The sequence below is a fragment of the Podarcis melisellensis genome (genome assembly GCF_964234715.1).
Source record: "Podarcis melisellensis genome assembly, chromosome: 11".
Taxonomy (NCBI): Eukaryota; Metazoa; Chordata; class Lepidosauria; order Squamata; family Lacertidae; genus Podarcis; species Podarcis melisellensis.
This window is the reverse complement of record NC_138543.1, coordinates 39,884,344-39,897,252: the sequence shown is the minus strand read 5'-3', so window position 1 is coordinate 39,897,252 and position 12,909 is coordinate 39,884,344. Positions and strand designations below refer to the sequence as shown.

Sequence of the window (12,909 nt, the reverse complement as noted above, 5' to 3'; positions counted from 1 at the left end):
AATTAGCAATAGCAGTGAAGGGCTTTTAAAAAGTAATTGCAGAAATTGATACCTCAATCACAGAAAGAACATGGGGTGGCGGCAAAGGGTTAAGGCATCCTACCTCTCTCACCAGGTCCTGATTCGGACTGGTACAGCCACACACAGTACGAATCTACTTTTTAAAGCCACATAAGGAGACCAGGTTCTTGGCCCATTCAGTCCAGCATCCTCTTCACATAGTGGCCAACCAAAAACCTATGGGAAGCTTGACTGCAGGACCTAAGCACAAAAGTCGTCTCCCCACCGGTTGTTTTCCAGCAACTGGTGCTCAGAAGCATATTGCCTCTGCCCATGGATGTGGCGCATATCCAGTCAGCCTTACCCTCCACTCAGGCCATTCCTAATAGTGTCAACTACTGAAAACAATGGGGTCGACAATCTGCTATGAATGTTGGAGGATTACCGCCATCATCATGACTTCATGTAACCAATACAGTTTTCAAAAGCGGTGTCCCGAGCACACTCAGACCAAAGAGGGCAAATGGCGGGTAGTTTCTAATTCTCTATGGACTAAGCACGTGCTTACAGTAGTTCCAAAGGTGCACAGAACTTGCACATACATGCTTCTTGCAATTAAGTAGCTGGCACCCCTTCCCTCCCCAGGCTTGTGCTCTGGGCTGGACTGCTGGAGGAACCGCATAACCACACCTCCACCCACGCATGTGCAAGCAACCTTGTGGTCATTATCGGAGGGCCTTCTTCAGTGGCCTCCCCCATGGGAGGTCCGGAGGGTGGCAGCACAGAATGGGCCTTTTCTGCAGAGGCTCCCTGTTCTTGGAATGCTCTCCCCAGGGAGACCTGCCTGCCACCTTCATTACATGTCTTTAGGCGCCAGGTGAAAACGTTTCTGCAACCAGGCATTTGGCTGATAAACATTCCATGGCCTTTTACATCATGTCTATGGGTAGCAGGCCCAGCTATACGTTAGCAGGCCTGGAGCTCTGCATTCCTTGTTTGCGATATTTATACCCCAGTTTTCACTTCTCAGTGAAAATACAGGCAGAGAACAAAGGGTTTTCCAGGTGGTGTCCCATCCAGGCACTAAACAGGCCCAACTCTGGCTTAGTTTCAGCAAGATGGGCTCCCTGTCATGTTCATTCCCATTGAAATTATTGCCCCGACCAGCAGGCATACGGGCAATAACAGCTGCGAGTTGCCCATCATGCTAATTTCCCATAATGCCTCAATGCAGCACCACTCCAAGGCATTGCGCTCAGTTAACACACGTCTACAAGTATTTTACAAACCAACTATGTATCATCCAGACTATAGAAAGGTGTGGCTCAGAGCTTTCCAAACCGTGTGTCATGACACGTTAGTGTGCCGGCTGCAGTGTGTAGGTGTGTCGTGTAAACGCTCCCCACACTCCTCTCCTCCCAGGGCTGGAAAGGGACTAGTTTAACCTCTGGTTTGCTAGTAAAACTGAATTATAAAACAATACAATCTCATCAAAAAGGTGTGACCAAATCAAGCCACATTAAGTTGTCTTACCTGTTATGGTCGCTTTGTTGATGGATGGTTGGTTACACATGGGTGACCGTCTGACAGAAAAGAGGGGGGAAATGTAAGTCCTCAGCATAAAACCATTTTTATCAGTGTCACTGGTGATTTTGGGGGGAGGGGGGTAAGGATCATGACATCAGCACAAAATTAAGCTGCCACAGGCATCAGGAAGGGAATGGGAGAATTGAACATGTGGCTGCAATTTCATCTGTGGCCATGCATTTGATGCCACTTGCAATTTTGGACTTGGTGGGAAAAGGTTAGCATGGACAGCGCAGGACATGCATTTGGCCAGAAGCCATTCCAAACCTAGAACTAGCAGCTAGCTCACCATGTGTACAGCCCAGCTCACTGCAGTGAGCTTTCTCTATGCTGTTACGTATCAGTGTACTTCAGCGCACAGCCATGCTGGCTGAGACTCATGGGAGTTGTAGTCTGAACAGCTGAAGGACACCAGGTGGAGGAAGGCTAGTGTACAGGGTAGAACGGAGTAATGACACAAAACGAAGGGAGATGTTGACATTTCTGCTGGTAACTGCTCATTCAGAAATTGCTAAATGGTGGCATTCTGTAGCAGGCCTGTCAACAGATTCACAATATGCTCAGGTATGGTCTGTTGCTCTGGCCCAGAAATTGACCTGTCAAGTCAGGGCAGCCAAAGGCAAGAGGAGTCCTTTATCCTATTACAACACTCGACATCCATTCACCTTCCATATGACAGGGTGATCAATTGAGACCACCTCCTCAGACCTCCAGAAACATCTGCAGGGACTTATTGGACTAGACTTAAATGTGCATTATAAACTTGTTCTATGTCGTGGTTCTAACTTCAAGCCGCTGTTATGCTTTTCCCCCCAAGAAACGACAGACTAGCTGCTATCGTTGTTGCTTATTGTATTTTGTATTAGGTTTATTATATGTGGAAAAAGCAATAAAGCAAAAATGAAGGGAGCATTAACTCAAAACGTTAGGAAGGAGAAAAAGGCCACACTTACTTGCTAGGTGCTCGATCCGGCAGGTTGGTTAATGCAGCAAAATTATTCCGTACAGTACGTAAGCTGGCCAGCACCTGTAGCAAATAAAGTGGATGCTTCATTCTTAGTTTCACCAGGTGTGCTACCCATCTCTCTCTGCTCCATTGGTCAACAAGCCGAAGGCTTTCTAAACAATCTCTTAAAACTTTCCAGGATTATTTTGGTGTCTGAAGCCTTTGACCGTTACTTCACAATGAAGCTTTTGAAATGCAAGAACAATCATTTTGTCGCTTTCCTTCTCACAAAAGAAGCCATTATTTGTTTAAAAAAGCAGCCTTGTTCAAAGAAGACAAAAATTCTGTATAAAACACTCTTTGTTTCTCTGAAATTACAGCGCTTTGAAAAGAATGGTCTACTGCTGTCCAGTGCCATTTGCACCAGAATTATCCCAGCAGTTAACAACTGCACAATAAGATCCTCTCACACTTGACATTCATATAAAGTTGTTATCAAATAAATCCACGTCAACCTGATTTGCTGGCACCAAACAGGTGCGTGTGTGTGTGTACGCATGCACAAACATTGGAAGCACACCTTTAAGTACCTGGACTGGAATAGTTTAGATCTAGTGATCTAAAATGGCAACAGTTTGGGGCATAGAAGCTCAAATGCAATAGTACCTTGCACATTCACAAACTGCTGGTGTGGCACTGCTGATCACCTGTGTTGGGGCAAAGATGGCAAACAGTGTGCCCTTGCTTCAGACCCTCATTAAGAGGTGTTTTGCACCTTCAGGGCTCACCATGCTTCAAAATCAGTTCACTGAACAGCATGGCAGTCTGATGTTCAAAGAAAAGAAGTTTCTTTTTTAAGTAAACTCCCACCTACCCACCCTTGCACTGGGTTATTGCATTTTCTTTGTGTGAGCCTATGCAGCTCCTTAGAGAGCCAGTTTAATATAACAACTAGCATGTCAGATTAGGACTAGGGAGAGCTGGCTTCAAATCCCCACACAGCCATGAACTCACTGAGTGATCTTGGGCCAGTTCCGAACTCTCAGGCTGGGGGGACACCATGCGCTTAAAGCGTATCCCCCTCCAAAGGACCATGGGAACTGTAGTTTGCATCTCACAGCCACAGTTCCCAGCACCCTTAACAAATCACAATTCCCAGGACCCCTTTCTGGGGAGGGGTGTGTGCTTCAAATGTATAGGGAGAATGCAGCCTCAGTTTAGTGCAAGCTTCCTCAATTTCACCTCTCCAGATGTTTTTGGCCTACAACTCCCATGACCCCTAGCTAGCAGGACCAGTGGTCAGGGATGATGGGAACTGTAGTCTTGAAACATCTGGAGGGCCAAGGTTGAGGAAGCCTGGTTTAGTGTTACTGTGAGGATAAAATTGGGAGGCACAATCATGTCTACTACTTTGAGCTCCATAGAGGAAAGGTGGGGTACAAATGTAGCAAACAAATACAGTGGTGTTTGTTTAAGAACGGTTTAAGTGGTTTAAAAACAGCCCTGTTTGCGAACTATTCGGTATAAGAACTTCGCAAAACCAGGAGTAGTGTTCCGGTTAGCAAACTTTACCTTGATCTACGAACGGAATCTGAACGGTGGAAGGGCACCAGCGGCGGGAGGCCTCACTTCGTTTAAGAACGACTTTGGTTTAAGAACAGATTTCCGGAACGGATTAAGTTCGTAAACCAAGGTACCACTGTAAATAACATTCAGATTTCTTTCTAAGCACCTCTAAGCAATACAAGTTAGCCATGGAAGTGGTTCCATTTCAGAATGTTATTTTTGGAACATCATAGTAATAATAACAAAAGCTGTAGCTCATTCAAAGCCTGAAAACAGTTCCCCCCATTTGATCCTTTCATGTATGGCCACATCATGGCATGTGGAGCCTACCTGAGCAAACGGTGTCACAATCAAGTCATCTCCATGTCTGAAAAATAAAACAAACAGCAAAGTAATCAGTATCGGATGGCTTTGCTCCCCTCCATCAGGTTCTAAATGATACATTATTCTTTATTCATCTAGTCCTCAACTACTTTCTCACCGTGGATTCATTCCAGCTGTGCTATCTGAAGTAACTTTGGGGTGGACAAGCACCTATGACTCCAGTGTGGCTTTTTTAAGACTTGCACACAGCTGTAGAGAACAGATAAATGAGCAAAGATTGACTGCTCAGGGTTGTGCTCCTTTAAACTCAGGGAAATCCTGCATCCCAAAAAAACCAAGCCAGGCATGCCGCGGCAGTTGGCAGCGCCCACAGTTACTTTTCATTGGAGCGGCCAGCCCACTGGAACACCAAAAGTGATTCGCATTAAGTGTTAATGAAAGGATAACCATTTGCGAGGTTCGGACAAGGTAGTAACTGCAGATGACAGGGAAGTGTTTCATAGGCTAATAAAAACCCAGTAAAACTTTTCAACTGACTCACATGTCCTCAGTGTTACGGAGACTGTGCTGTTGCTGGAGCAACCGTACCCACATCACACTGTGACGTAGGAGTAAAGTTATCAGGGTGACGTCTCTTAGCCAGAGGGGGGAGGGGGAAGCAAGGAGGTCACCCAGAATCTTGCAGGGGAAAAACACCTTCCGTCAAGCCCAAAGTATTTATCACTCTCATATAAATAAAACTGTAGAGTAACACAAAAGTTGGCACATGGGTTACATAGGAGTCTTTTCCTCTTAAGTTACTAGGGTCATTGGCCAACCTAAGAAGGACATCAACTGGAGAGATTACATAATATATAAAATCACTCATTTTTTTAATTTTTTTATGGAAATGCTCTCGAAGAGGGAAACATTCAGGCCAAGCTTTCCAGCACATTCTCACAAACTTCGGCAACCCATAATTGAATACAAGTAAGACCTGCCAAAACATGCCTTGGGTAGATTTCAAATAATTCTGTGAAGAGCTAATTCCAGACGTAACCAACTGCAAGATTGCAGCCTATGGCTCCATCTCTGACTGCGACGGAAGAGGAACCCTTGTAAAGGAGCACAAATTGAACTGTTGCTGTTGCTATCTAGGATGAAAGACATGGTTCTACTTAACTTCTGATACACAATCCTAGGATGGTGCTGTTGTGGTTTACACTGATGTCCTGTTTCCCCCCGTTACCTGCTCTGCAAGCCTCTGCAAGACATCCCCAGAAGATTCAAAGCTACAGAGGATCATTGGAGCAACAACTAAACTCTGGTTCTATCATGAGAACGAGGCAGACATATGAATAGCTCTTTTAACAAGCAAAACAGACCTTTCTTCTTGTTTCTGCTCACAGCAAGACTGTGAGATAGGTCAACCTCCTTTCCATTTTACAGACTTCTTGAAGCCACATAATAATTCCGTGCTCAAAATAGGGGGATGTAAAACCAGACTCTGTAAGTTCAAGTGAGACCCTAGGGTGGGCTGAAAGGGGAAAATGACCCAACACGGAAGACTCTCAACATCTAAACAAAATCAAAACCTCTAACAAAGACAGGAAAACCAGAACTGCCTCACTGTCTCTTAAGCAGGCACAAACACGTTCACATGAATTGCCCTAACACTATAATCACCACACCAAGCTAGAGGAAGTCTGGCACCAATGAAGAAGCAATACAATATTTAAATGGTCTTATGAAACATACATTCAAACTGACTATTAGAGGCATGACAAATCAGCTGAGATTTAAGGGCTATTAAACCCAAGAGTCCATTAAATCCATGTTAACTGCTCTCAATTTGAGAGGGCAGCAACTATCAGTCTGTAGGACTAATCCAGCCCACTGGTTAGGGAACAGTCGCCAGTCAGAGAATTGGAGAGTTGGAAAGGGCCATGAGAGTCATCTAGTCCACCCGCTGCAATGTAGGGCTTGAACCCATGACCTTGAGATTGGGAATCTCATGCTCTACTGAATTAGCTATATGGGAAGTGCGAGTGCCAAGTGTAGTGACACTCGTAGGTAAAGAGATACCCTTGCTGTTGCCCTGCAAATCATCCAGCCATCTTCTGACAGATCCCAATCTACTCCCTGCCTGCCTCTGATCTTGGTAATCGGGCAGCACTCGTCAGTCTCCTGCAGGGAGTCACTGCTGTCAAGTGCACACTGTGGTCGGGCTAGATCCAACATCAAATCTCCAAATCATTTTCTTTATTTTAAAAAAAGGAATCAGGGGTGGGGAATCTCTAACCTGCAAGCCAATCTTGGCCTGCCAGGGGATTCAGTTTGGCCTGCCAGGTCAGTTTCCCCAAACCAATGGTCCCCCAGCCATTAGCAGACATCCCTTGTGACGTCCGCTGATGGGTGGGAGGGTGGGGTTAAATCTGTATCACTGGCTACATAGAATGAAAGGGTTTAAGGTCAGTGAGAGGAGGATTGGTTTGAGAAGATATTGAATTATTTGAGTAGGTTTGAACAATTTGGGGCAATTAAAATGTTAAAAGTTAAAATGTAGAAGGAGGAGTGTTAAGGTATACAGAAGTGTACATATGGTTGATTTGAATATGTTATTATTGAATATTATTGAATACCGTACGTAGTTTATTGAATAGGTATATTATTGAATGTTGTATACCCAATGTATCAGCCGCCTGGGGGGTTTCACTGTTTGTGTTTTGGTAACTGGTAATTTTATTATCTATATCTATATCATCTATATATCTATATTTGTATCACTGGCTCAACAGAAGTGCATAGCCATAGAATTGTAGACCTGGAAGGGACCCTGTGGGTCATCTAGTCTAACCCGCTGCAATGCAGGAATCACAACTAAAGCATTCTTGACAGATGCCCATTCAATATCTCAATAACTCTAAAAAGATTGATAGATATACATACCACACATACATATCACAAATATTCATTTGCTTATGTTTTCAAAAGGTCAGATTAAAAAGTGTATCCACCATGCTCAAGTCTGTAGACTAACATAATATATATATTTTAAATGTGTTTATGGGAGGGGGTGGTTACTGGCTTTTTATTATGTATTTTGTGCTTTTATCTTGCCTTTGAATGCTGTGCACCACCCTGAGATCTATGGGAGAAGGACGGTATACAAAGCTAATAAATAATAATCAGCACAGCACATTGGTCCAGTATATCTGAAGGAGTGTCTCCACCCCCATTGTTCATCCCGGACATTGAGGACCAGCGTCGAGGGCCTTCTGGCGGTTCCCTCGCTGCGAGAAGTGAGGTTACAGGGAACCAGGCAGAGGGCCTTCTTGGTAGAGGCACCCGTCCTGTGGAACGCCCTCCCACCAGATGTCAAAGAGAAGAGCAACTACCAGACTTTTAGAAGACATCTGAAGGCAGCTCTGTTTAGGGAAGCTTTTAATGTTTGATGCATTACTGTATTTTAATATTTTGTTGGAAGTCACCCAGAGTGGCTGTGGAAGCCTACCCAGATGGGCAGGGTATAAATAATAAATTGTTGTTGTTGTTGTTGTTTCGTTTTCCCCTGAACATACATAAACATGATGTGGGATCACACCCACTAGCCCTTGGCTTCGTGTGTTTGGCATGATCTGCAAAGAAGCCCACTGGCATATGACATATGTGTGCACAGGCTTTGCACAAGCAAGGAGAGTCCCTTGAATTTGGACCCTGCGGTGGCAAAGCACCTGCCTTGAATGCAGAAAGTGGATAGCTCAGTTGCTTAGAGCATGATGCTGACAATGCCAAGGTTGCAAGTCCAACCCTGTAAGGGAAAGCTGCGTATTCCTGTATTCCTGAATTGCAGGGGGTTGGACTAGATGATCCTCAGGAACCCCTCCCAACCCTATGATTCTATGAACTAACCCCCTCTATGAGTAAACAACCTGTCTGAAATTGGCAGGAGCCGCTGACAGCCGATATACAGACCATACCGAGTTTATGCTTCAGTTTGGTGTGTTCCAATGAATAAGCAGCATCCCAGATTGCACATACAGAACCTACACACTTTGCACGTCCTTAGGGTAGAATAACAGAATTGGAAGGTACTTCGTATGTCATCTAACCCCTTGCCAATGCAAGGGACACCCCCCCCCCAGCATCCCTTTATAGGATAAGGTGGCCATATGGCATCTGCTTAAAAACTAATGAAGGAGAGCCCATCATCTTCAAAATCTGTCTCTTCCCCTGAAAAGCAGCTGCTACATCCTAGAAGCTCTTCCTAATGTTTAGTCTAAATCCTTTTAAATTTTATTCAGTATTGTGTAAAGACAATGTCTTCCTAATCCACTACAGGTGTCAATCAGCTTAGTTATGCTAGGCCGATTGTCCTGTCGCTGCTCATTTTGCATACATTTAACCAATAAATTGTATTTTCACATCCTGCACCTTGACTTGATTCCATTGTTTTCAACCTTTTATCCATTCCTAGATAAGCCTGATAACGAAGGATGGCATTTCTTGCACCTGATGAAGCAGATTCTAGACCACGGAAGCTTATGCCATGTGAATTTGAAAGACCTTTCAGACACAGCGTCAAATACTTACATATCACTGGCGATGGAGGAGTTCCTGGACATAGACTTTGGAGAGAGGTCATAGTCACTATCGGACCGGTAGAGGAAGGATTCCCTCCGTTGACTGTGAACAAAGTTAGCCTGGAGAATGAGCCCCGATCCGGGGCTTGTCATGGGATCCAAGGGACTCCGTCCCGATGAGGTGCCATTGTCGACGTCGAAACTGCAAGAAAGGGAGAGAAGTTCAACACCACACAGCTAAGAGATCTGTGAGCCACACACATGAAAAAAGCTACTACCAAGGAACTCTTCTGCTACTTGGAAATCTCTTCCTCCTGGACCAAACCACAGCTGGTCATCAAATTAATGGCCGATGTCCCTAAGCACATTAGAAATCTTGATAACAAGAAATTACAAAATGAAAGGGAGGCACCGCTATAACAACAACTTCCTTCTGTGCAACTCACAAATGGGAAGAAAACATTTTTATTTACTTTAGCTCAGCAAGATGCCATGGCAAATTGCACCTCTAACGTGCTGGCAGCACTGGAAACCTTGTATTAGATAAAGTGTCCCTTACTGTCAGTTGTACTTCCTGCAGACAAATATGCTCAAATCACAGCAGTGCAGAAACTGAGATTTAGTTTTCCCCCAACTGTTGGTGATGGGGGAAGCCAGTGGCGGGACGGTTACCACTCCAGACTGCAAATGGGGGCTCCCAGGATGGCATGCTAGGCCACCCCAAGAAGGATGTTCTAAACTAGCATAGAAAACAAGAATAGAATCATAGAACTGTAGAGTTGGAAGGGTCCCGCAGGGTCATCTAGTCCAACCCTCTGCAAGGCAGGAATCCAGCCAATGACATTGTTACATATTTTGGGGTAAACCCTAGAAATTAAGAAACGCCAGGGTTTTGATCGATTGGGATATGGATTTAAGCACAGAACTGTGCCAGAGAGGGAATATAGGAAATTCTTGGGCTGGCTTGTGCAAACCAACCTGGTCCAGCTATGGCTATAAAGAGTACAACAGAGGCCATTAACAGTACAAAGGAACTTCTCCACTTGCTCCCAGGTATGAACAGAGACTGTGGATTTGGGAGGTTGCCAGGTAACTGCTGGAGGGGGAGAAAGGGGTTTTCTGGGGGGAGGAAGAAGAAGGGGAGAAAGAGCTGAGGTCCATCTTTGAGGGAAGCAGCCTGAAGGTTACCTCTGCAAATGTGTATACCGTAAGACAGGGGACAGCAACCTTTTTCAGCCGTGGGCCGGTCCACTGTCCCTCAGACCATGTGGTGGGTCGGACTATATTTTTTGGGGGGAATGAATGAATTCCTATGCCCCACAAATAACCCAGAGATGCATTTTAAATATAAGGACACATTCTACTCATGTAAAAACACACTGATTCCCGGACCGTCCCCGGGCTGGATTTAGAAGGCGATTGGGCCGGCCTCGGCCCCTGGGCCTTAGGTTGGTGAGCCCTGCTGTAAGATCTGGACTCCCTCCGTGCAGACCGAAGGTGTATATAGGTGAATGAACCATATTTCCTAAAGCACAGCAGTATTTGTTCTAGTCTTGCTGGGACTTCAAGGAACCACTGCTGCCCGACTTAAGCACAGTTCAGAGGGAGCAGGGTCTCCTCCTCCTCAGGGCAGAGGTTTCACAGTTGGCTCCCTCAACTCTTCTGCCGTGGACTCAGGCAGCAGGAAATGGGAAGTGTCAGGGTCAATAATGACGGCAGTAAGTTTTCTTCTTCAGCCTCCTGACAAGTTCTTTTGTCATCTGCCCCATAATCCCTTTTACAGAAGATGCAAAATCTTCATCCCAGGAGGTTGGACCTGCAACTTTCTACAAGGAAGTTGAGACTGCTGAGCTGTGGCCTCCTGTGCAAAGGAAGGTACAGACAGAGCTGCCCCCACCCACAGAAAGGAGTAAGGAACTTATTGCAGGTAGAAAATGCATGTGGGCATTGGAGTCCTTGTGCCCACAAGAGGGCACTAGATGCACTTGACTCAGCGCTGCTACAGTACAGCACCATTCATTTTCAGCGAGCCTTGGATGTTTACTATGCTGCTGAAACAGGAGAGCAATCTAAGCACATTTTAAACTTATCAATACTATGTACTGACAACTGCAGCAAATTCACTTCCATGTACTATGTAGATACAGTAATTTGTTTTCAGATAAGGCCCAATCCATGCAAAATGACATCCAGCCAGGTGGCCTCAGCTTCCTCCGCCCATCTCTCTTCAGAGCGCTGCAATCACACTATTTGCACCAATCAAACCGCAAGAGAACCCACTCCAGAGAAATAGCTCCCCACACCTCCATTGCTATAGTAATGCATGAAAAGATGCAAGCATTCTTGAGGGCTGAGCTACAGCTTCTTTTTTTCCTGGAATTTCACCAAATAACATTTTTTGCTCAGGCTTATAAGTAATGCAGAACTAAAACTACATGCCCCCCAATCTTATTGATAAGGTTAAAAACCAAACAAATGGGAAACTGCTATTCATGTGAGCTTAATACAGTGGTACCTCGGGTTAGAGACGCTTCGGGTTCCAGACGCTTCGGGTTACAAACTCTGCTAACCAGGAAGTGATTGTTAAGAACATTGCCCCCGGATAAGAATGGAAATTGTGTGTCAGTGGTGCAACGGCAGCAGGAGGCTCCATTAGCAAAAGCACACCTCAGGTTAAGAACCATTTCAGGTCAAGAACGGACCTCTGGAATGAATTAAGTTCTTAACCCGAGGTACCACTGTATTGCAAATGTGTCACTGGCAATTGATTCAGGGTTTTGTTTTGTTTTAGCTTATGAAATTTTCCATGGAAAGAGTAAACCCTCATGGAGGAAAACCTGCAAAGTCGTCAATTTATCATCTGAGACATGAACACACTTGTTTCACAAAGCTACAACATGGAACACCTGCAATTTGCCAGTAATCCAGGTGTTTCTGTTGCAGTACAAAACTATGGACACTAGATGGGAGTCTAAAACAAGGAAACTAGCTTCTGGCAAATACATTCGTTAATACGGTTTGCTTCCAGACGGGGGCTTAATACTGTAAAAGGGTCATTCAGATATTCAAGCAGGTTGTTGGCAAATGGGACTACTTTTTAATTCTTCAGAAGGAATAAATCTGGATTAAAAGGGGAGTGGGGATACAGGCTAGTATTTTGATGCTGGCACCGTCATGTGGATGCTGCGATAAAACAAATGCATGTATGAGAAGCACCCAATTGACAATAAACACCCATTTAGAAGCACCCATTGATACAGAGCCATGATGAGTACATCTTGTAAAACATTGTTTCCTAGGACCTATGAACAAAGCAATACCGAAGAGTGACAAGGAGGGCAGATGGGGTCAAGAAATCTTGCCAGGTAATGGACATTTCTATAGAACTTCTCAATTTATTGCAGTTTAAATGTCTGACCCCACTTGTCAGTTGCTGAATAAGGACTGGGCTGGTAAGATATTAGAATGCTTACCATAATATGTGAGAAAGCATATTTACATGTGGCAGCTCCAGCTCAGTGGTAGAATAACTGGTTTGTGGGAAGAAGGTCCAAACCCTGCTGCCTCCAGGTGGGGCTGGGAACACCCCCAATCTCAAACCCTGACAAGCCTCTGCCAGTCAGTGTAGACAATACAGAGCTAGATAGCCTAATGATATGATGCAATACAAAGCATCTTCTTATATTCCAGTGTACTTCCAACTGAGATGTTTTCTCTGTAGAAATAGCTGCATTCTGTACAAATTCCACCAATTTAGAGGATATTTAGAAAGCCATATTTGTGGATGATTGGCTGATGCCTTGGAAAATACTACAATATCCATTAAATGGCTGGTGAGTCCGGCCAAAAGGTTGGTTAAATGGTTGGTTTATTGGGGGACAGAAGTCCGCTCACCTTTCTTGGTGCGGTGGCATCGCTGGACGG

At 44.8% G+C, this 12,909-nt stretch overlaps 1 protein-coding gene across 10 annotated transcripts in view; it reads right to left on the bottom strand.

The window, feature by feature from the left end:
- The window catches only part of PDE4D (phosphodiesterase 4D), a 650,804-nt gene that overhangs the window by 103,438 nt on the left and 534,457 nt on the right, over window positions 1-12,909 (bottom strand). For 8 of the 10 annotated variants that reach the window (XM_081929693.1, XM_081929696.1, XM_081929702.1 and 5 more), the window contains 4 exons: window positions 8,996-9,187; window positions 4,430-4,466; window positions 2,541-2,614; window positions 1,534-1,583 (listed from right to left, as the gene is read on the bottom strand). In XM_081929693.1, the coding sequence (XP_081785819.1) occupies window positions 1,534-1,583; window positions 2,541-2,614; window positions 4,430-4,466; window positions 8,996-9,187 (353 nt within the window). Of the gene's footprint in view, window positions 1-1,533; window positions 1,584-2,540; window positions 2,615-4,429; window positions 4,467-4,580; window positions 4,767-8,995; window positions 9,188-12,909 lie in introns of those variants that run through there. The other 2 variants (XM_081929703.1, XM_081929695.1) reach the window with 2 other exon arrangements.